The 24,441-nt window shown below is 40.0% G+C and overlaps 1 protein-coding gene across 1 annotated transcript; it reads right to left on the reverse strand.

The window, feature by feature from the left end:
- Positions 1-200: 200 nt before the first annotated feature.
- On the reverse strand, positions 201-6,234 carry ccka (cholecystokinin a). The gene is made up of 4 exons (XM_041942651.1): positions 6,159-6,234; positions 3,781-3,860; positions 3,453-3,633; positions 201-2,850 (listed from the first exon to the last, which is right to left on the reverse strand). Exons 2-4 carry the CDS (start codon positions 3,856-3,858, stop codon positions 2,711-2,713), a joined length of 399 nt encoding a protein of 132 aa, XP_041798585.1. The 5' UTR covers positions 3,859-3,860; positions 6,159-6,234; the 3' UTR covers positions 201-2,710.
- Positions 6,235-24,441: the final 18,207 nt, after the last annotated feature.

Below are 24,441 nucleotides of genomic sequence, written 5' to 3' on the forward strand. Positions count from 1 at the left end.
AGAATTTGTGATTCTGTACTTTTTGTTTCTGTGTAATTGTAGTTAATAGTTGATCTACCCTCTGTAAACCTTTCTGATAAACACTCAGTGGATGTATGGACCAACTTAAAACAAGCTTGATATGTGTGTTCAGTGTGGACAGTATGCTGCAGGACGTGTGTGTGTGTGTGTGTGTGGAGCCAGTTGAGTTTTACTCATAAGTCATTGTAGTATTTTATTCATTCCCAGAGTGATTGATAAATCACAAACAACGTTTTCATCAAAAATCATATACACATACATTTATATTGCTTCATATCCATTTTACAAATTTACATCAGATACCCGATCATCATCTTTTTTCTGGAGACAAGTTTTATTTCCAAACTAAAAGGTTTGATTTGATTATATTTTCTCTACAACTGGGTGCATTCAGGTTTATGTTCCACTTATTAGCATTTGATTTAATTCACCTGGAGGCATTGAGTTACAGTATGTGTTAAAACCTGGTCATTTTTGAAGTCCACAGTAAGATAAGAAGTGTCCCCTGACTTTCTGCAGCGTATCAAAGCTTAGTTTCATTTCCCAGAGGGACAGACTATCACGTTGTTCTTTACAGCAGCTTCTGTGCAGTCAATAGCTCCTAACACAGATGTCTGACATTAATCTCGTGTATAATATAAAGCTAATTGAAATTTCAGAGCCAGTTCTAAAACAGTGTTCAACCTAGTTTTCAATTAACTCCCTGTCAGGCAACTGGCTCATTATTCCAAGTGCTAATCCTGGGAATGCCTGATCTATGTCTGCAATAGACATTAATGGTAATGTCCTGGCTATCATACAGTCTAAGAAGCCCTGGTGAATTGCACCAAATGCTCATGTGGAAGGACACCCACAGACAGACGTCCAGCATTTCTCTCTGTTGTACACCCCTGAATGCAGGCAGCAGCTACATAAAATGCTTGGGATCAGCCCACCAACTGTGCAAACATAATGCCAAACGAATTCATTTCTCTGTGACATCGGAGGACGCTGGAGCTTTATTTTGAATTTTATTGAATCTGAAAGTTGGTAGAAACATATTATCTGTTACAGGGACTTAACCTTTAAGAGTGCATACATACATACATATATAATAATCTTTTAAAAAGAACAAAAACACTCTTCTATTCATGTATGCAGTACTTGTAATCCTGATTTTAATGCATCTGCCATGGAGGGCCATTATGCAATGATAGGGAGACTCCCAAGCATCTCATGTACACAACACCTTGTGCTTTTCACACTGCACGTTTTTAGCCCAGGGTTACCTTCAGCAGGCGGGGTTTGGGGTGAAAAGTTGCTGTTGCGTCAGCCTCCTTTCTTCTGACTACTACTGACTCCATGCCACTGCTGTAAAATTAACCTCTGCTACATTTTTAATGTCATTTTCACACTGCTGTAGTCTTTACTTGCACATGGTCTGATATGAAAAGACTTTTTTACCGTGAACTTGGGTGAAGTTGAAGTGAACTGAGGATCTGGGCTGCCGTTAGCTGGGTGCATTAAGGTTCCAATCAAAGACACATGATTAAATCCCACTTTTGGTCCAGTTTGCTGAAGACCCCTAAGTGGCTCATTAAGGTCCAATAGAAGGGCTTCAAAACATTTTCAATTGTTAGTAAAATGTCTTGAACGCTACTTCGAGTGACATTAAATTTGGAGCCTAAGAAACTAGTTCCTCATTGGAATGAGACTGAATGTTGTATTTAAATGAGCAGGTTTTTTCGGTGTGTTTGTTCATGGTGAGTTCTTTTCTGTTCAACATCTGCTGAAATTATGTCAATTCAGAAAATATAAATTTGCTCAGTGTTGTCAAAGAGCAAATATCTGTTGAGCTGTAAAGCAGTAAAAGCTAACTTACCTTGTGTTTGACCCCTGTTGGTCTTATAGGATAGTCCTGCTGATATTCTAGATTTTTCTTACTGTCAACAAAATCTCATGGAGACCAGTACCAACAATGAGCTGAATGGTCAAATGAGTATTACCTGTGCCATAGGCCTCCATTGCTGTCCACAAACTACTAAAACACATCGGTGAGCCACACTGTTGCACTGGCTGACATGTTCCTTCATCACCATGAAAACGCATATTTTCACTCAACCACTCAAACACCCCGCTGCTGCTGGGACACTCACTAGAGCATCAACTCTGTGTTAATCTGCATCAGAAAATAGTCCCCTTTTTGAATAGCATTTGCTAAAACCTACAGCTCTTACTAAATGACTGAGTGCTTGCAAAAATGAAAGTATATATTTGTGAGCATTTTTTAATCATCTGTGCCTTCAATAGAAACAAACAGGCTCGAGGCTGAGAGCCACAGAGCGAGTAGAGAATTCAGAAGGTGTTGAGAGACGGACTAACACACTGTTGGTTTTGATTTCTCCATTTGATTTCCTGACAGTAAAAACAATACAGAGGCCTTATCCTTTAAATTTTGTGCTTGAATATAATTGTGACACACTGTGAGGAGCGGTTTGGAAAGTGCTCTTAGCGTCAGCATGGATTGCAGGATCTTCCTCCTCTCTGCTTCTATGTAATGATGCTAAACTCATTCTAGGATCAGTCAAGTCAGCCCTTGGTTACAGTAAGTGCAGTGTGAAAAGGGCTCGTAATTCTTTGACATTTTTTGGGGGGGTGGGGGGGTTGTTGTGGGTTGTAACTCAGGTTTGGGCGAAAGCAAGCCACGCCTTTAGGAGGAGTACTCATACTCCTCTGCACTGCGTCGTCCAAAGTCCATCCAGCCAAGGTAATCTCTGTCCTTTATCCTATGGCTGGGGGCAAGACCGCTGGCTCTGCTGGTGAGGGAGGATCTGGTCTGGTATGGAGAGCCTGGAGGAGACAGGGACAGGGATGTCATGTGATGAGGACAGGAAGATGTTATTCTGCTCAGCCGGAGCATGACTGCAGCGCACATTTTTCTACCTGTCCTGGCTGCGTAATGTGAAATGTTTGACTCTGAATGAGGCTGATGGAGTAAGTCCTGCTGACTTGTTTTCTTTCTGGTCCTGCCTTTGTGTGCTCCACGAGACCAGTGAGCTCAGCAGGTCTCCCAGTCACACAGTGTTGACTCGAAAGAGGAACAGAGATACAAAGTGACAGAGAGAGAGAGAGCAGAGAGTGAGGTCAGGAGGGAAGGAGACAAGGGAAGGAGGCGGAAATAAAGGGAGCAGGCTGCTGGAGGGACAGAGGGAAGGAACAAGGAGGAGGTATGGAAAGATGGAGGGAGGCGGGAAATGCCAGATGGTGGGACTCAAACCCAGCATGACTGACGGCAGATTACAGAAGGATGGATGTAAGGAAGAGAGGAAATAACACAGCCTGGAGCGAAACAAGACGAGAGGAACGTTCTGCATGTGATGAGAGGAGATGACCGCAGGGGAAGATGTTCGCTCCAGTTACACTTTCAATCCGCCTCTCCTCTCCGCGCTCACCTTTCCTGGAGATGAGTCTGGCCAGTAGCTGGCTCAGGCTGTTTCGAGCGTCTGCGTCCGCCTGGGGCTGGTTGTAGCTGGCTAGCTGCCCTGAGGGGGGCGCTGGGGCTGAGCGGGCCTGACGTGTGTGGTGTGGAGGCAGGCTGTCTGTGGCCAGGACCTCACCCTCAGCTCTCTGTGACTGGAGGACAAGAGAAAAGAGAGAGGAAAGATTGATCAAAACCTGAAATTTCAACACTTCACTGTAACTTTAAATGGATTTAAACTAAAATCCAAATCCATGCAGAGATATCAGGAAACTTCTAGTGCGTGTGTGTGTGTGTCTTACCATGGCATGTGAGGGCAGACTCAGGGAACCACTGGATAAAGCAGCCAGGAGAACACACACACAGATACCTACATTCATGACTGGCGAGAGAGAAAAGAGGACAACATATAACAAAGTTAAAAGAAATCCACCACAGCTAACACGGTCGTTTTCCCATCAGGCTCTGTGCTGTCTCTCCATCGCCTGCCATTATCTCTTATTTTCTCCCATCAGCTCGTTAAATATGTGCCTCTGCGAGGGAAAAAATCACAAGCAATGAAGGTTTTGCAGAAAGCAGCAATAAATCTTTTCAGAGACATTGAAGCAGGGGAGCAAGATTAACCTTTGATGGTTCAGATGGACCCTAAGGCCAAACATCATTTTGTCTGTCTCACACACGCCCCCACTTCTGAGTGTCACAACAATTTAATATTTAACACACCTGCAGAGCTGGTGTGAAGTGCAGTTACAATACATGTCCACTGTCAGCACTTTGGGAATTGATTACATGATTATTTTCCCCAATTTCTTTTCCTCCTACTCACATAAAACACAAATATAGTGAAAAATGACATTAAGAGGAGGTGAAATCTAAATCCTGTTTGGCAGCCCCCGTCTTCTCATAATCTGCTCTCGTCTGTATGCGTCAACATCAATTATAGATTTAATTAACTTTACTAATAATACATTTTATTTGTACAGCTTTTTTTTACAAAAGAAATGCAGCTCAAAGTGCTTTACAGCACGTAAATTACATAACCACATAATAAAAGACATAGAATGAACATAAAAACAGGGATAGAATATAAGTGAAAAATAAGATGGTCACATCAGTGTGAAAAATATGCATTGTGCAAAATAAACAAAAGCTACAAAAAAGATGGTTGCAAACATTTAGCAGAATGGATTTCTAATGTTCTAACACTGTATTTATCTTGGAACCTGGCAAAGCAGCATATCATTATTATTATTATGATTATTGGCTGTGATGAATGCTTTGTGCCAGAACATTCTTCCAGAGCAAATCATCCAATTAGATAAAACCAACAGCACCAGTCGCTCTGAGCCGTTGGAGCTCAAATCGTTCCAAACCCCGCTCTCTCTGACTGCCTCAGTGTTTCCAGGAATGGTCCTTCTGCTGCACTCATGCAGAGGAAAGCACACACACAGGAGGGTCTAACAGCGATCTCAACACGGATGGCATCTAGTTTTACAAGAACTATTTCAGCAATTGATCTTCTCTCCATGCACACACACAAACACACACACACACACACACTATCAAAACTCATAACAAAATGTGAATTCCGAGCGGTGTGTGTCTCAGCAGCCCGGATGACATTGGTTCAGTGAGTCCAGAGCTTCCTCGAGTTACCGTTCACTGGGCACGATGATTACATACATTATCAGCTCTCTTCATCAACATCCACCTACAGTACAGCCTCTTCACTTGAAAGCATGCAACTCAGTCTGAACCCAAATGATATTTGTATAATGCTGTCACTGAAACTCACTACAACAGTCCATTTGAATAATTTTCTTTAAATTGACACAGTGGTGGTGTAAACAGTCATTCTCCTGATGCTAATATAATTCCTGTTAGCAGCTGGTCATTGTGTCTAATTCATTATTCAGTGGGCTGGTAATGATGTGGTACAGTAATGTGTGTGAAAGCCCTCTCCTCTCAGGAAAAAATCAGAATGAAAAAAAAAAAGAATAAAAGGACATAGATTTTTTTTTTTTAATTTATTTCAAACACCTTTATGCTCAGTTATTACAAAGAAACGAATATTTTGCCTTTTTTGGACACTCCTTTGCAATTTCTTCTATTCATGAGCACGATCCCGCCTATGATTTGTGCTGCACTGATGACTATCTAACATATACACACAAAATTTTGGCTCCACACTTGATAGAATGAGCAAAAGTCAAATGCTGCGATTTTTTGCACACTCAGACAGTAAAACACACAAGCCCTTAAACAGCTTGATTGTCCTGCAATTGCTGCCTTCATTCATTAATCACTCGTTCATAAGTAAATGTTTGAAATGCACCGTCTTTAACTTTCTTCATCATTTGTGAGTTGTGTCTCATATACCTATGTTGCAAGTTATAAAGTGTATGTTCCCCTAAAGCTACAACTCAATGAACTAAAGGAACTGGGGAAAATAAATTGTAAAAGTTTTACTGGAATAAATTTGAATTTGAATAAAAGCTTCCTCTTTTTCAACTTTTCAGATTGAATGTACAATTTCTTCTGCATGCTGTAAATAAAATGATACACCGTCAAAGAACCAGTCACCTTTGCACAAAAAAGCATTTTTAGTAAATGTCTCTTTTATCTTGCTGCAACAGAAAAACTAGGAGGACGTAAATGAGAATCAGCTTCATATTCTTACCTGCAGTGGTTGGGATGGACCAGAGGAGTCAGAAGATGTTGATGTTCAGCTTTGCTCCTGCAGGGTTCAGGCTGTGAGTGAGTGTGTGAGAGAGAGAGAGGAGACCAGGCTTTATACTGACACACAGGAAGTAGGAGGGGCCTGGGCTGGTGGGAGGAGCCTGCTGCTGGCGCAGAAACTGACAGCACTGACGCAACTGAGGACGCAAACTGCAAACGCACAACCGCATGCACACACATGTGCAAACATGCACACACACGCACGTACTAAGCAATATGAAAAAAAAATGGTTGGGGATGAAGGTGACAGCTTTAATTGTGTGCCTTCCTCCTCGCTCACCTGTGTGAGAAATAAAGAGAGGAACACAGACACACACCAGTTGAATCAGTGGTTTCAGGTGAAGAGAAGCTGAAAGGCTCTTTAAAATGAAGCACAATGCATCGCTGCGTGTCCGAGTATGTACGTGGCACACACACAGAAACAGATAGATGGACAGATATAACCACGCTGAGGCAGGAGAAGGGAATAGAAAAATGTAGAATATGAAAAGAAAAGTAAAATATGCCCCACTCTGCTGCTCAAGGCCGTAAATATTTTGACTTCCACTGTGAGTGAGGCTGTTTTCTAACAGAGGCAGAGTACAGTTCAGTGCCCGTCCAGTTTCAGCAGGGCTGAAATAACTCTGCTTGATCAAAGCCAGGGGGCATTGATTAGGTATGACAGGGCATCGCAGTTTCATAAAGGAAATGCATTTCTCTCTGCTGCTTTCTTTTCTTCATACCACCAGTGATCACTGAAAGACTTCTGACAGAATCAACCCCAAGTGGGTCAGAAAATAATTCTAAAGCTTTTAGTAAAACTCTATTGTGTTATGTATGTTTCTCTGTAACTTCCTACATGAAATACATAGATCCAGTGAATATAATGGCTTTAAATACTGTGTTAAGTTTTCATAAGTCTGATAGAAGTTAATAGAATTTGGCTCAAAGTTTAAGGAATGTTGTCAGAAACATTATTTAGAAGGTTTAAGGTCTCCTTGAACAATCTGAATTAAATGTTGGAATGTACCAAAATCTTCAAGATTGAAGTTAAAAGGCCTTTTAAAACTGGCATTCAGTTTCTCCATGGCTGATGAAAGAAATCTCTGAAAGTGGTGCCAGAAAAAAAGTAAGCGGATAAATATGCTTTGTGGAAAAAGGCTGAATGGCATTCGTACATCAAATGGTACATGCTGCACAGTAATAACACAAAGTGGTAATGCAAATGGCCTTTAAATCCACATCATTAAACACAACCTCTGCGGGGTCTTCATTGCAATTCAAACCATATTGAGATATTTGAGAAGATGTTTTATGTCTTCATCAGTTAGAAAGGGCTTGAGGTTTGCAGTGACTTGTATGGAGTGGAGACTCACAGCTGTGCTGCCTTCACCTGCCAGGATTCAATTATTCCTGTTAGGCACATTTAAATACTGATTTGCCTGCAGAGCTTGTCCAAATCGTATAAAATTCTTGCTACTGGTGAGGTCGCAGGAAGTCTCCGAAGCAGTTTTGAAAAATACTTTCACTCTTCAGCTTTGTGTAGTTCAGGACTTGAAACTTTAAGCTCCCAGGGGATCTTTGCCTAAATTAATAATCTTATATTTGATGGGTCTATTTTTGTCATTATTATTGGTGTCCCTCAAGTAAAATACTTTACTGTAGACCAAGTTTTTAGAGTGTGAAGCTGAAACTGTGTCACCAGCCAATGATAAACAACATTGGTGTCACGAAACTTGTTTGTTGCATCTCACAGCTATGATCTGGATCTGGTATTTTCAGAACTGCACTGACTGACTCGAGAAGGATATTTTGTGCACGTCCTCAGCCACATGCTGCAAAACATCTACTTGCTTTCGAAGGGATGCATCTTAACTGTTACCATTTGGCTCTGCTGCAGACAGGTTGCACTGAAGACTGGCAGTGTCATCTGTAAATGTGTAAGAGAGTGACTGTGTTAGTGGGCTGTCTGGGTCTGTCCCAGGTGTGCTTGTGGCTCTACTCCAGTATGTTAATGAGGCTAAGATTAGCCTGTTTCCTAACACTGTCATCAGCAGCTGTTTAACTTTTGATGGCGCGTGCACCTAAACACTGTCATTGCCACCTGTCTAACCTCTGACTCCACTGATGGGTGAGTCAGGGTGATTGCTGCAGTGATTGCAGTGATTTGTGATCATCTTAGAATAGTGCATATTCCACCACAAAATACCATTTATTAAAAATTACACAATCCACACACATGTCTGGACATCTTCTCCACAGCAGATATTCTGACAAGTCCCAGTAGGAAAGGCAGTGGTCTAAATGATAAAATGAATAATGGCTGAATTCCATTTAGCTCCTTGGGTTTCAGGGTCCACACTCACTAGGACACTTGAATAGAACACAGCCATCCTTAATGTTATCAGTAACGCCTTTGCTTTTCCACCTGGCGCACTACCACACTCACGTGACGGGCTGTGCTGGTGAAAATAACAAACGCACCCCCTGAAATTGGGCGGTGGATTTAAAAACGCGGAGCTGTTTCACCCGACCCGAAACATGTGAGGGATGGGAACCTCTGGACCTAGTGGTGCACCTGGTTGGGATTATAATTCAATACAGCTACAGTCGCATTCTGGCTGCTACTGTGTGGTTAATTCTTTCTAGTAATAATGTAATTAGAGATATCTTGAATTTGAGTATTGAGGAGACGAAATCTCATAGCTGCGCTTCAAACGCATCACAAGTCAGAGGTCGGAGAGTTTTGGTTCAACTCTGAAAGATTTACTGTCCATTGCGGTCCAGAGAACGACGCTGCTTCACTTCAACAAGCTAAGTATTTGCTGTTATCAAAACAGACGTGTTGTTGGTTGATGTTTTGGCTCTTTTAAGTTGTTGTACGTTCATGTGGCGCTCCCCGTGCGCTGCTGTCAGCTAGCGGGCCACCTGAAGGCGGTTGCTAGCTGCTAGCCTGCTGCTGCTCTATAGTTGCTGCTAGCTAACGTAGCTAGCTACCATATTTTGTTTAGGGGTGGGCTGGGAATCATGTCCTTGTAGTGTCTGGGCTCATTTACTATGGTTGTTGTTCCGGATGTACATTGTGGTACTTTGCCAAGTCATGCAGTGGTAAAACATGGACACTCATGTCACAGAGTCACAGGGAATGATAGAAATGGTTTAGCAGCATATTTCCCCTGAGGTTGTTGTTGTTATATATGGCAGTATGGCTATTTTAAGTTGGCTTTAGTGATGTAAACATGACTTTAGTCTTGCTCAGACGTGCTTATTCACATGCTAATTAGCCTGCATTATTGGCTTCATTGGGAGCTTGATAAGGCTTTTGCTATACAAATGATACTAGGCCACATTCAGTTTCTCTAGTTTCTCCCCATATACAGGTGCAGCTCCTGAGTTATACACCTGGTTTAAACTCAGCTGCATTCATTGCCAGTCTGTGCTTAAATCCATGTATTGGCTATCTGTTTACTTTGTGATTTTTAATACGTAGAAGTGATTCCGCTGCACACCTTGCTTATTTTGCCCGCTGCTGCGTATCTGGCAAAATGCCGTGTTCATTCCACATGAGAGAATATTCCTCTCATGGTCTGAAGTGTCCAGCTGGGGGGTGACCGCGGTGGCAGCACAGATGTGGTCATTCCTTAGACTGGATGTTATGTGGTTTTTTATGGTTGTGGGAGATGACAAGGTCAGAGTCAAGCTAGTACTCAGTTCTGTCCATATTCTGCATTTAGGAAGACCGAATGATGACTAAATAATGGAAAGTATGGTGCCTTTCACAGATCAGATAATTTAGACTTTTTTCCTTATAAAAATTACTCAGACTGATTAATCGATGAACAAAATAGTTGTTGATTATTTTAATAGTTGATTACTAATAAATTCATTGTGGCAGCTCTTTTTTTTTTGCTCTCAATTTTTAAGAGGCAGTCTTTGTTTGCATGTTTTCACTCTCATCTTGATGGCAAGTGGACAATGTAACACTTTGACATAAGACCTCCGCTAGAATGAGTGACGAGTCCGTCAGTCTGAAAATATCTAAACAAGGCGCTACACACAGGCCTGTGGTCCATAATGACATCACTGCTCTCATGAAAGTAAACATGCATGTACACAGTTTTTTTTAAGGAATGCATTCATGTTTATTCTCTGTCCCTCCCTCCCTGTCGTGAGTCATGGTACTTGAGTTAATTGTAGCGTTGTGTGGGACAGAAGCCTCTTCAGTAGATGGACCCTTTTTTTCTGCTCTAATCAAATGGCTCATTCTGTATTGTCAGACATGAAGGGAAGGCTGGGGGCAGAGATGAAGACAGACAGACAGACAGAGGGAGGGAGTGTGCAGGGACAGAAATTATGTTGATGATAAAAACATTAATCAAATAATCTCTAAAAAAACAAACAAACATAGTTACCAAGTGCTGGAACAATGCAGACTCTGTGGCAGACTGGCCAAGTCTGTCTGTGACAATTCTAAATATGGAGGACAAACTATGGGACTGACTATGGGACACAGTCGAAAAATAAGACGAGCGCTTCGACCTCGAGGCAGCACTTTAAAGCATGCCAAAAGCCCATTTAGCTTTTAATGTGATAATACTGATTTTCATGATTTTCTAATTTTGCCTTTCGTCTTCTGGATTGCTTTGATAGCAGATATTCTGCTGAAGTCTCTCAGCTTAATGTGAATCTGATGGACAAAAGCCTCGAGGAAGGCCTGTTGTCTGGGTCAGGTGGTCTCAGAGAAGAGGTTACTGTATTTCTGAATAGGCACATCAAAGACTGGTCCAAGCCCCATAATTAAAAGACACTATTCAATGTTTAGTTTAAGTGCTTCCCTGCTTTGACAAGGACATGCTTTGCACCAATTAGGAGGACTTTCCATCTCCAAATATTCCTCACCACCCTTCATGCACACCCTTGCATAGTGTTCTTCATTATAATAATAAACAAGAATTAAAGGCTACAGATATTAGAGCCAAAAATTGGCCAAAACTGAAAAAAAAAGCACATTGTTTTGAACCATTCTATTATCAGTTTTGTGTATTATGTCCGTAAGAGTGCAAACCAATACAAGAGACAAACTAGCTGTATAGATATATTTATTTCGATATAAACATATCTTTTAAAAGATTTACACATTACAAAATAAAGAAATAAAAGAAGGTCCTATAAATTGTAAAACTTTATTGAAAGACTGTCAAATTGGAAAAATACTGTATTCAAATAGAGGATTGACTCAGAAATTTAGTTTATGAAGGGATTTAGTATTTAGTATTTTATTTGAAAGCCTTCAGACCCTTCCCCATAATTAAGCCAGAACTGTAATTTTTACTTTTAATGACTGACTCCCCAACATATTGGAGGGTAGTGATTAGAAATGAAGGTAAATTAGCCCATATTATACTGAAACATTCACAAATTTTGCTTATTTATATTTTCTAATAGAAATATATGTATTATTGTTTTGTTTTTATTTTCTAATATATACATGTATTTGTATCTATGTTTGTTATTTTATTACCATGAATTCTGTTTTATCATTCCCTGTACTGATATTTTCTGATTTATTATTTTGTGAAGGCAGCAATGGGAGGGAGGAGAAAATGGAAAATATTTGTTTTGTAAATTCTTGTGAAAATAATGCTTTACATTTTTTTTTTTCAAAATAAAAATATGTCAACATCTTTCTTTCTCGACATGATTGGTGCTAAAGTGAGAACTGAGAACGTGCTGTCTTGGAGTGAGAGCAAATTGATGATTAGGTAATATTCATGCTGCATCTTCAGGGCAAAATTCTAAGCATTTCCAAACATGTTTGTAGATCGCTCAGAGTACAGATCACTCTCTCTGTGGCTGAGGTGGGTTGTTGAACTCTTTGCCATCATTACCACATCGTTGTTGAATTATTCACTGTCACGCTTGACCTACATTTCATTTTCATTGAAAGTACGGTTGTGTGCTTATCCACGTTTCCTGGAAGATTTCAGTATCCCTATTTTTACATGTTTTTGTTTCCAAGTGACGAGAGGGGACAACAGTTTTTGAAATTGGTCCAGTATTGAGCAAAATGGGCTGCGACGTAATCCCTCTGAGCATTTGTGCTCCATCAATGCACGTCCACTAAAAGTGCAGTTTTTTGCCACTAACAGGCTCAGGCTCAACCAAATGATTGTTTTTCAAAACAAGACCCTTTTCCTGCATTTCTCTCAGTCTTTCTGTGAGGCAGCGCAAAAGTGTTCCAGTAGAAAGCTATCAAAGAGTCATTATCTGGTCTGAAGGTGAATGGGAGGTCAAATCGACAAAGAAATTAGAGCACATTTGACATTTTCCACCTCAGTTTCCTGTGGTCTTCTTAAACTTTGATGATTATAATGAGTAGACTGGGTTATTGCACAGGTGTTGCTGTGTGATATTGCTTGTTGAACCCTGCTTTCTCAGAGGAAATAATGTTTTTGAACTCAGCTGCTCCCTCTGACTTTGCAATGAAACTTACTAACTAAACTGAAAAAGACTCCACAAGTTTACATTTTCTACTATTTTGAGAGTTTAGTGTAATAGCTGTGAGATATTTGAATGAAAATAAACAATCTGTGAGTTCAGGCCTGTTGTGCAGAACTGTGAGGTCTAATTGATGAATCGTAAGAATGAGTTTCTCAGGGGAAATAACGCAAGACTACATTTAACTGCTTCCTCTAATAGATCCTTTCATCAATACTAATGCTTCTCTCTGGGCCATAAAATCACGGTGTGTTTTGTGTGTGTAACCTGCGCAATATCAGTAACACGTTTCTTAATCCGTTTGTGTGTGTGAGAGAGACAGAAATGATCGAAAGTTCTGTGGTTCTCGGTTAAGTAGGGGAGAAGTGTGTTGTTATTAGGAGAAATATTCCTTCTGAAATGTTATTAAATGTTCCTGCATGTCTGTGGAAATATCCTTAACTGTTCTTATTAGCAGACAGGAGCTGCAAAATGCTGTCCTGGGGTGGACTGGTTTAGTCTTGCATAACATACTATAAAACAGAAAAACAACCAAGTGCTCCAAAGCATCACATGTATGAATGTATTCCAACTAAAATATATTTGTATGAAAGTGTAGAGTCATGTGCATAACATGAATGAAAGGGTACAGGTGTGTCTCATGTACCTTATGCAACAAAAAAAATCCTCAATTTATTTATCGATGGGAGAAATAAATTATGACATTATTTGCTGGATGAGATCACACATGATATTGCAGACGAAGTCCGAGTTAGCTGATTTTTCAACTTCAAACATTACAAAACAGACCGAGGGAATGTTAAGAGTTGTAAGATCTGACTAGAATATCCTTTAAATTCAGTTCATACTAGATGAAGTGGGAGTGCAGCATTGCTACCTTGTCTTTGTGTTGTCTTTGTCTGGTGTCGGGAGTCCAGAGCATAATGGTCATCGGTGCCACTATACAGATCATTGTCACCTTTTCTTGAGTCCTTTTATCTGCGATGGATTTTGAATTACTTGAGAGGTCTTGTCCTCATTACAGTTTTTATATGCTGAATCAGCACCACAGTGTATGTGATGGAGATTCCTGAATCTCACAAAGATGGAGATGCTAGAGATGGAGACTGAAGAGGAGACCGGGTCTCTCCTCTCCTCTCATCTCCTCTCCTCTGTTTTCTCCTTTTTGTTGACACTTACTTTAGACAGCTATATTGCCAGCCGGAGGCAGTCTGTCACTGGCAGGAAATGGAGGACTTTTGCTGCTTGATTGAAGAAAATGTGTTGGAAATAGTGTGATGAGAGGCTACACACACAAATGCAACAACATATACATCTACTGAAAAGAACAAGACAGAGACCAATAGAAACAGGGAGGTAACAGGATAGATAAGCTACGTTATAATGTAGAACACATACTGTGTGTGTGAATGCTTTTAGTCACAGCTGTAGGAAACACATACTGTAAGCTGGAAAAACAAGAAGAAGAACAATGTCAAGCATGACATTTTCCTTGTGCAGTCTTTTAAAACTTCATAAAACTGATCAATTTTCTATACCATCCTATTCTGAAAAAGGCAGGGAAATAACTTTAATGGGTCAGTTGTGACTACTGCAGAGCTGTCCAGAATAAAGTTCCTGTGTGACAGTTATTTCAGTCTCCTGTTTGAATGAAAAGCAGTGAAACCCATCCAAATAACGCCTCTGATTAGAGAGGTGTTATTAAAATGTTTTGCATCATGTTATCTGGCATAGCGCCACTTCACTGCTAACCCCGACTGTGAGAAACGTATCACTCTGCTACAGCTTCTCTGGTCATGAGCAGGCTAGTGAGGCAGTTGTTTATACTATCACACCACACATTTTAAATCAGTTTTGATCCACGTTCATTTAATGCAAGTTGTATTACCTTTCCTGCTACACAAGACAAACTATTTGTTATGGTGGAGTGCGGAGGATGAGTTGAGTAAAGAAGCTGACCTGTAGTCTGGTGGTACGGCAGCGGATTCTTCTGTATCGCTGTACAGACGGCAGCAGGGTGTACAGATGTATTAAAAAGCAGCTCACAGGATAGTCAGACAAATGTGTACAGATATATAAGAAGGTCACAGTCTAGGTCACAGACGTGCACATGTCTTTCACATCGATGTGCAGTGCAAAATAGAGCTTTTCTTGTAACCTGAAAATGATAAACATGTGGATTTTCTTGCAGAGGAATAAGTTATGATAATTTCTGATAACTGGGTTGATCACGACTAACACACAAAGTTTAATGTACTGGAAATCACCACCTCACCATGTTTTCAAAACATGATGTAAAGACATCTCAATGACAGTACATCAGCACAGAGAGAAGACATGTGGGCAAGAGAGGTCAATTTTAAGTATAATAATAAATAAGTGAATCAAATTAAAACATGCCATTTTTGATTGTTATGTCTGCCTATACTACAAACAGTAAAAATGTCTCTTGATATAATAAAATTACTTCAGGGAGCAACACTACAGGGTAGATTGGCCTCTGTAGGTTGGCCCTTATGTGATCCATCATCACATGGATAATGAAATAACAGCGAGAGCATATCACTGACTCACACACACACACACGCTCTCTGTGCTTGCAGTCCTACTCATAGCTTGCTCACCGTCCCTATATCTGAAATCAATACAAGCCCTAACACCCACCAAAAGGTGCCGGGGTGATGGACTCAGGAGAAGCTACTCCCTCCTGTGATTAACCAGCAGGGACTGAATATATTGTTCACCTCCGACAAGGTGTGTGAGGTGTCACCATGTGAGTCCGTCTGCATCAGGACCTGGAACTGTGTGTGTGTGCGCGTGTTCGTTCCTCCAGGCAGCATGGCACCAATAAAGAGGTGACAGAGACACACATTCAAAAGATGGACTGAAAAGTGGAAATGAAGTCAGGAAACCTTAGAGACCAGCCAAGGGGAGAGAGGGAGGGAGGAAGAGATGAAAAGTGCTTGGAGAGAAACAGTATGACATTATTGCTGCACTTGGTTAAAATGTAAGGCGATGCCCTCTTTTGTTTTGTTTTTTTTAAGGTGCCTCCACTGTCAGGATGTGAGACCTTGTTCTGTTGAGGAACATCTCCTCTCATCGCATTTGTCTTCCCATGTGAAGCTCCAGAAAACATTTTGAGCCGGCTTGAAACTGTCAGACTGTCCCAGAGCTCACCGTGTGAACACATGTTGACCAGAACTAATCAAAATTGATCATCTAAATGGTCAATAGTGAGTCAGCCAGCAGTGAAATAACTGCCAGACATTGCTCAGTGTTGGTGTATGCAGATAAAAGGAGTGCCAGATTGTTCACGGGGACCAGCAAGTAGATTGGGATTGAGAAGTTGTTGTCATTTGACTGTAGCAGCTTCATACAGCATTACTCTCATTTCTACCAAGAAATTACATTACATTAAATAGTTTCCACTATATACTGACAGCATGCAGAGCGAAGCTGTGTTAATATGATGCTGTCTTATGGAGTACATTGTGTGATACTTTGTCCTCTTTCTTTTCTCCTGTGAAACTATTGAACTGCTTGTTCCCAGCAGGTGTTAAACGTATCAGAAGCGAGACGGCGAGATTTGGCCTACGACCTCCTCAGGAGATAGAGGCAGAGAAAGAAACTTCTTGGGAAACATAAATAAAAAGCTATGACTGAACAGAGCTAGCTAGCCCAACCAGCTATCTGCCCCCGCAGGCCTTATGAAACACGGCTGGTGTTGAAATGATGTGAACAAAAATGAATAGCTAGTGGGAATTAATGGCTTATGTTTGCTAAGCTAAATATCATTCATTTTCTGAATGGATGCCAGTTTATTTTCCATTTTCTAAATAACATACAAAGCTTTATACACACAGAAAATAAATTCACACTGTAAATTTAAAGGAAAAAAGTCATTCTAAGTGGATCAACTCGACCTAAACCAAAATGATCAAGTGGAATTAAATATAATAATTATTATGGGAAAGAACTAGTGGTACAAAAGCAAGATGACGATAAGACTATTGTCCCCTCATCATTCCCTTATACAGTGTGTGTCATGATTAGGTCTCCAGCCAGTGATTGAAAAGCTCTGGTGGGTTCATGTTTGCCTCAGTGATCAATATAATGTAAGATGTGACAGAGCATCAGTGTTACACAGGCGAGCTGTAGCGTTGACTGATAACATGCTTGCTACACACACACACACACACGCTTACACAGGGGTATTTGTTTGCCAGTAATACAAGGAAAGCCTAAGAAGCTCCATAGATGTTCAGTATATACATTCACAGACCCCCCAGTGTAATAATGTCTGCTTTGCAAACACATCAAACGCACTGTGTTTACTGTCCTTTCTCATGTACTATCTGTCTTTATATAACATTGACACAGTGTTGGTAGATGGCATTTTTTTTGTTTTTTTTACTTTCAGTGTACACACACACACACACACACACATACACACACTCAATGACCTTTGTATCACCACAAGGGTTAGATATGCTCATGCACATAAGTACTATGGACATGGTGCACTTAGTCCTGCATTCATTTTATACACAGGCACACACGGTGTTGTCATTAGTGTGGGTTTGGTGATCAGTCATCATAATGCAGACGACGGTTGCATATGAATCACTGGATCAACAACCTATTGTTACTCTGTTCTCTATGTAATTTGATAGAGAGCAGCTGGATGAGCAACACAAATATACCTCAACGGTCTGCCCTCTCATGATGAATCTGTTTCTTAATGGGTTCATGGGACCCTCCAGTATTGCTCTGAGCATCAGTGTTATTTATCACAGCATTATATTTCGTCGACTGTTTGGATACAAGTGGATTTCAAGTTTACTTATCTTCTTTTTCATTATAATTTCATTACATTATGCACATTTATTGGAATAGTTCAACAGAGATTGAAGCCAGTTATATCTGTACAGTAAACATGACGCTTGAAGCAGCTGGAAACAGATCGCTAGGCTCCGTCCGAAGGTAGTAAGAAGTCCACCTACCTGCACCTCTGAAGCTCGCTGATTAATGTGTTCTATCTTATTTGTTGAATCATTAACTTGCTGTTGTAGTAAGATAAGATAAGCGGCTCCTGGCTATAATATTTCCCATCAGCAAGAAAGTGAATACTTGTATTTCTTCCAAAGTGTCGCACTATTCCTTTTAAATATTAAGAATAATCATTCAGGATGAAGCAAAATTGTTACTAATGTTTATAACTGACCAATAGTTTAACACAGTACACTGGCCAAATATGTGCTTCTGTACGTGAAAAGCACATGAACGTTAGAGGATCACATCGCTTCAAATACAACCCTGATTCCAAACAAGTTGGGCTGCTGTGTAAAATATAATCAAAAACAGAGTGTTTGTCATTTGCAAACGAGCTTTGTTTAATGACCACATCTTACAAAGTGTTCCTGAGCCCACGTAGTAACATCCTTAAACAATCATGTGCTCACTAAGTGGTGAACCTCGCTCCATCCTCGCTTGTGAATGACTGAGCCTTTCCAGGATGCTCCTTTCAGCTGATTCAGTCAATATCCTGTTTTTATCAGCAGAATAGAGCATTTAAGTCTGTAAGACTTCTTAGTGAATTTTATAATCCTTCAGTTTCCATCAAGTTAAAGGCTGAATTTGAGATTACAAAAGTGGAAATGTTTAGTCACAGTATAATGGACCCTTTTCATGCTAGATTGAGTTAAAGTGGGCACTGGACAAACACAGCAATCCAGATACATGATTCACTGCACATCAACAGGCCTGGGGGCTCTATTCACATATTATAAAGTCTAAATACTACAGCCAACATTCAGCCTGAACTGCGTAACAGCACATCTCAAATGACAACAGGTTTTCATGTCTGGTCCTTTAGGAATGGGCCTGACAGGGATTGCCAGTCACAATTGTTGTTTTTTTTGTTGATTATATTTTGTTAATTGCCGACCAATGATCTCACAGCGTCACACATGTGATCAGATAAGCACATTGAAAGAATTTGTTAATTAGGCGGAACAAAATTAAACGGAAGAAGAGAGGACAGAAATATTAACCGTTCTGGACTCAAATTGACAGCATCTGGCTTTCAGTCACCGGAACAAAACAGATTTACATATTTCTGTCACGACTGAGAGAATTTGATCTCCAAACATGCGTGGGCATTAAATTTTCAGCTGGTATGTTTCCTAAACTTCATATGACCCTTGTTCTCATTGTTAACCGAACATTAACTTAATCACACCTCTAATATAGCCTATTATACACTGACATTGTCTTTTCATCTTTCAAGATCTTTCTGTTTTTCACACACATTTGTGAAGGAGGATTGCTGGTCCTGATCCAGACGACTTGAAGCAGACAGCATCAGGCTCTGATTGGTGAGATGGATGATTGGGGAGGCTCAAGGAAAGAAAGGCACAGCGAAAAGGAGAGAGGTTTAATTGGCTCTGAGTCACTCTGCAGAGTCACTTGTTTTTCATTAAGAACAAAGAAACGCTCATCTAACATGCACACGGACAGCGATAGTCATTTAAAAGACACACACGCTGTGGTAGAATCACTGTGCTGCCACATCAGGTCCTGTGTGTGCGCGTGTTGACCTTGTCTGCCTTTCAGCTCCACCAACAATCTCTCTGAGCGTTAATACAGTTCAATCAATCAATTATTCTTGTGGAACAGAAAGCCCCAAAAATGTTGTTTCCAACATTTTGGATCAGATTGTTGATTTATTCATATAATCCGTGACCAATTAGTTGGTGTCTGTTTTGGAGCTGACAAACAAAGAAAGGGCAGGGGGGGCACATAGAACAGCCAACATTTGTATTAATGAAAAAAAAAAAAAAAAAACAATAGTAGAGTTTATTACTCACCTGCAGGGCTAGTATATATGTTGTGCAGCAAATCAATAAGGGCAGAGTAGAATCACAGTTTATGTGAACGTGAATTACAGCAGTTCCTCGGGGTAAAGTGACCATCTACAGTACAGTGAATAAGGCAACACGAGATGCCCCGAACATCTCATGTGCTTTTCTGTTTCTGTACGTTTTTAGTGTGTGTAAAGTAGACATAGAAAAACAACAACAAGATAATAAAATAGGATACTGAATAAAATCAGCTATATATATGTACATTATGTACAAAAGAGTATAGAAATAATACTGCCTTGAGAAGGCTGGCTCAGTTTCAGAATGGTAGATTTTGAATAGATGTGAGTAAGATATGGATAATACAGCGTTTTTGTACTATTGCACGATAGAAAAATACATTACACAGTAAAAGAATATGTAATACTGAACAGGACAAGCTGCACAGATGTAATGATGTTAGCATGTGATGTCACAGATAACATAGTAGTGCAAAAATAGGTTTGGTAGCAGTGTTACATTAAATGATGCTGGAGTTAAACGGTGTGACAGCCGTGGGGATGAAGGACCTGCGGTGGCTTTCCTTCTTACCCACTGGATGCTGCAGTCTGTTGCTGAAGGAGCTGCTGAAGGGGGGGTGCAGGGGGTGAGAGGTCATGTTTTTTCACATTCCACTTTTGTAATCTCAAATGAATGAGCTTCTTTTTCTTATGAGGCTCATACCAAAATCCATATCAAATATTAATTTCTGTTCTGTTCTGTAGGGCTTATAGTGTGGATTTTAGCAGAATACACTATGTGCAGTGGTGGTTTCACAGAAATGTTAGGGTTTTACCTGTAAGTCTTTAACTTAAGGTTTTAGGTTTGCAGTCTGCTCTTGTGGCGTCTGTGTTGTGTTCACTGTACCTTTAACTCCATGGACACGTGCAGTCCTGTTAAAAAAATGGACAGATGAAACGACCTGACCTGAAATGAATGTTGGTCACACTGAGTTGTCTTAAATTGTACCATCAACATCCCATTCCAGCTGTCAAAAGCAACATTATTACAAAGTATTTACGAGATATTTCATCAGTAAGTTTTTGAAATACCTGAAAAGACTATTCATCCCAGCGTTATATTGCTAGTGATGTTGAACACAGCAAAGCATACGCCAGCAGTATGTTCCTGCAGCGCAGCAAATCCCAGCAACCACCAGTGGGTCCCTTTGATACTGAAGAAATGAAAAATGTGTTGGTCTTAGTCAAGTTCTGGAGTTATAAGCAGCATATTTTTTCAGTGTTTTCTAAGTGAAACTATGGTCATTTATTTGTGATGGACATCTGAGATAGTGGTAACAAATATTCTAATATTTCGCTCCTATTTCTGATAATCACCTTAAATTTAATCTGAACACTGGGGCAGCAGAATTCACCTTCACCTAAATTCCGTTTCTGTCGGTCCCATCACCCTCTGTCGTTTTCAGCCATCTTTTATTGAGAGCTTCTTTTATCTGCTATTTTCACAGCCACACAGTAAAAGACAAACTGCCTGAGCAGCACTGTGATCACCGGAGTGAAACAAAGAGATCTCAGTTCATATTGTAACCAACAAATCCTCCAGAGAGCGGATAGTATTTTGGCTTCTTTGAACATGCAAGTGAATTTTCTCTGTCGCCATCAGCTTGTGAAAGTAGCCTCTATACCTCTGCAATTCTACCACTAAATGCTCAGTAGGCTTTTTTCTTTTACCGCGCTGGTGAATGATTTATCCGATCTTTTTATTGTGTTTGTCATGTTGATTTATTAATATTGTTTACAGACTATGTCTGCAGTTTGCTCCCCTGTATCATTTATTTGTTTGACTGATTGTATGTTACTTGTGTACAAGCTGCTACAAACAAATTGCCCCCAGTGGGATTTATAACGTTGTTTGTATTGGATTGGATGGTGTTAGTAACACTGAATTTAAATGTAAATGTAAACCTGTATCATACTGTATGTACCTGTGTGTACAGATTTGCTTCAGCTCTGACTTTTTGACACAAACTTCAGTAATCAAGTGTTAAGGGCGCTGTGTTAAGTGCTGAAGGAAAACAGGCATGAGTTCAGATTTGAGACATGAGGGTACACAGAGGCCATCAAAACAACATCAGTTGTCCTTGAGGTGGTTTTCATTTTTGCGGTTTCTGTCCTTTGTCTTAAGGAAATCCACTTCTCCGCTTGTAATTGTTGCTCTAGCATTCTGCTCTTACCACCTGCAATATTCTGATAACCACAGTAGCAGCGAACAGGCTGTTATCCAACTGTTGTTTTCCTTGTGCAGAAATCATTAAGAGTCTTTTACCCACAAAGTAGTGATTAGTCACAATATTGTTGGTGCCTGACAGGACAAAACACTCAGTTAAAATGTGACTCGTGGCTCCAACTGAATCTTATGTCTTGGTGTTGCCAGTCCTCCAGACTGTATATGATGCTCGCTGCTGAAATGTTTGCGTCTCCTGAACTTTTCAACAAGTTTCTGACTTATTTCCTCCCACTCGGCTGATGTAAAACTTATTTTTCTTTAAACTGAGAACTCATTACCCTTGAGTAAAGATTTCATCCAGTGTTCCTTATTAAGTTGTAGATTTACTCTACTGATCCATCTGTGTGGAACTAATCTTTAGTCATCGACATCCGTCCACCCATGTCCGCATGTTTCTATCTCTTATTCTAATCATCATCCAGCTCGTTGCATCCGTCCATCCATCTTGTGGCTGCTAGTTTGGTTCTTGGACTGGCGTGAGATGATCACATCTGAAAAACAAAGTGCTTTCCTGTCAGATTTGTTTGATTCTGTGTAAATTAAACACAGCCAAAAAGTCGTGTTCACTTCCCCTCAGTGGTCTATTCAAATCATCTTAATGATTTAAACCAAGAGCAGCCTCACTTATGACATGATACTGTAAACAAGTCAGAATGAGTTTATTCTTACAGAGGCCTTAACATTTTTTGTGTGGACAACCTCACCGAAGGTGTAATAAAAGCATCATGAGCTGATGGCCAGAATGGATGTATTGCATAGAACTATGCCACCTTTGAAACTATGATTCAAACAATACAGTTACAGTGCAAGCACCTTTTGACCTGAGAGAGCAGAACTAATGAGAACCACTGCCATAGTCCATTCATCACCAGGACACCATAAAAAATTGACCTCACAATGTCTTAATTCCTGGTGTCTGCTAACGGGTTTGGACACACACAGGCTGATTAGTGGTACAGTTTCTCTCTGTAAACACTGTGGGGATTAGTCATTTAATCTTATAAAATCAGGAGGTATCATAATCCATGTCACTGAAAATAGGCTTAATTCTACTGGATCTATTCTTTCAAATGTATACCATGTGGCTGAAAAAAACGAAAAGAAAGGCTTTACATAATGTGGCAGAACTATCACTATAGCAACAAATCTGCTAGAATGATTGGACTATTGGGGAAGCATTTAATTGATTTACATTGTACAAGGGGCAGACTACAATCTGGGTAAAAAATTTGGGGGGTTAGGGTTATTTTTACTGACTTTAGCCTGACTCGTAGCTGGTAACTACAGTAGTAGGTCTGGACCAACTCTGCTATGAAGAATGCTGAAAGATGCTGTCGTAACATTTCTCTTCTGTGGCAGCAAACACAATAAACATTCTTTCAGTAACTACTATGCTGCAACCTGAACTTATGTAGACACTGACTTAAGTAACTGTACTACCCGTAATAGCACAAAGCACTTTTCTGTGGTGGTGTGCTGGTACTTGTTTGACACACCGGGAGAGACTCACTTCCCACAGCACACCCACCAGACTACGTCACAGACACCGGTTTCCCACAAGGCCACCTTCCATAGGATGTCGGGCCAAGAAAACACAGGTCCAGAGAAACAAACACACTGCCTGGAGACACTGCATCGGCATGGACAGAAAGTAGTAGTAGTAGTAGTAGTAGTATAGTAGTATAACTTTATTTCGATCACGTAAACAACAATGTACAAAAAATTAAAATAAAAGCATACATGTATACATGCATACATACATATCTATACACAGTACCTATATAAATAATAATAATCATAAGGAATCATAAGGAAATAAGTGCACATTAAAAAAAACAAAAAACACAAAACAGTAACATCTCGTAAGCAACGTAGTTTACATGAGCCAAAGGGAGTAGGAAGAAGTATAAATTTATCTAATCCTACCCCTATATCTTAACTATTAATATGTTCTAATTAATTTCATTACTAATAATTTAATAATAATAATTAATGTAATAATTAATTTTCGTAACACTGTGTATCATTTCCTGCCACATTTTTATTTCAAATAGCAAGCAAACACCTTGTGTAAATTATTCAATGTACCTCTGGAGAATCATTTAAACAGAATTATACTCGAAATGTTTTTGATTTCAGTGCTCAAATTATTCCACAGTTTTACTCCACAAATGGTGATACAGAAACTTTTCTTTGTTGTGCGAGCTCTGCCAACCTTTAGATTTGATTTCTCTCTTAAATCATAACCTTGCTCTCTTTCATTAAACATTCTCTGAATATTTGTTGGTAGCAGATAGTTCCTTGCTTTATATAAAACTTGGGCTGTTTGATGTTCCACCAAGTCAAACAGTTTTAGAGTTTTAGACTCCCAGAATAATTCATTGGTGTGTGCCCCATAGTCAACCCTGTGAATAATTCTCATTGCTCTTTTTTGTAGTATGAAAAGTATCTGAAGTGCAGTTTTGTATGTATTTCCCCATGTCTCTGTACAGTACTGTAAATAAGGAAAAATTAGTGAATTGTACACCATATAGAGTGATTTATGATCTAGGACATGCTTTGCTTTAACCAGAACTGAAATGCTGCGAGACAGTTTAG

The sequence above is a fragment of the Chelmon rostratus genome, chromosome 8, assembly GCF_017976325.1.
Source record: "Chelmon rostratus isolate fCheRos1 chromosome 8, fCheRos1.pri, whole genome shotgun sequence".
Classification (NCBI taxonomy): domain Eukaryota; kingdom Metazoa; phylum Chordata; class Actinopteri; order Chaetodontiformes; family Chaetodontidae; genus Chelmon; species Chelmon rostratus.

Coding starts and splice junctions, on each gene's coding strand:
- ccka (XM_041942651.1), bottom strand. CDS start 3,858: ATGAATGTAGGTATCTGTGTGTGTGTTCTCCTGGCTGCTTTATCCAGT. Junction 3,634..3,780: donor GTCTGCCCTCACATGCCATG/GTAAGACACACA, acceptor CTTGTCCTCCAG/TCACAGAGAGCTGAGGGTGA. Junction 2,851..3,452: donor CAGACTCATCTCCAGGAAAG/GTGAGCGCGGAG, acceptor TGTCTCCTCCAG/GCTCTCCATACCAGACCAGA.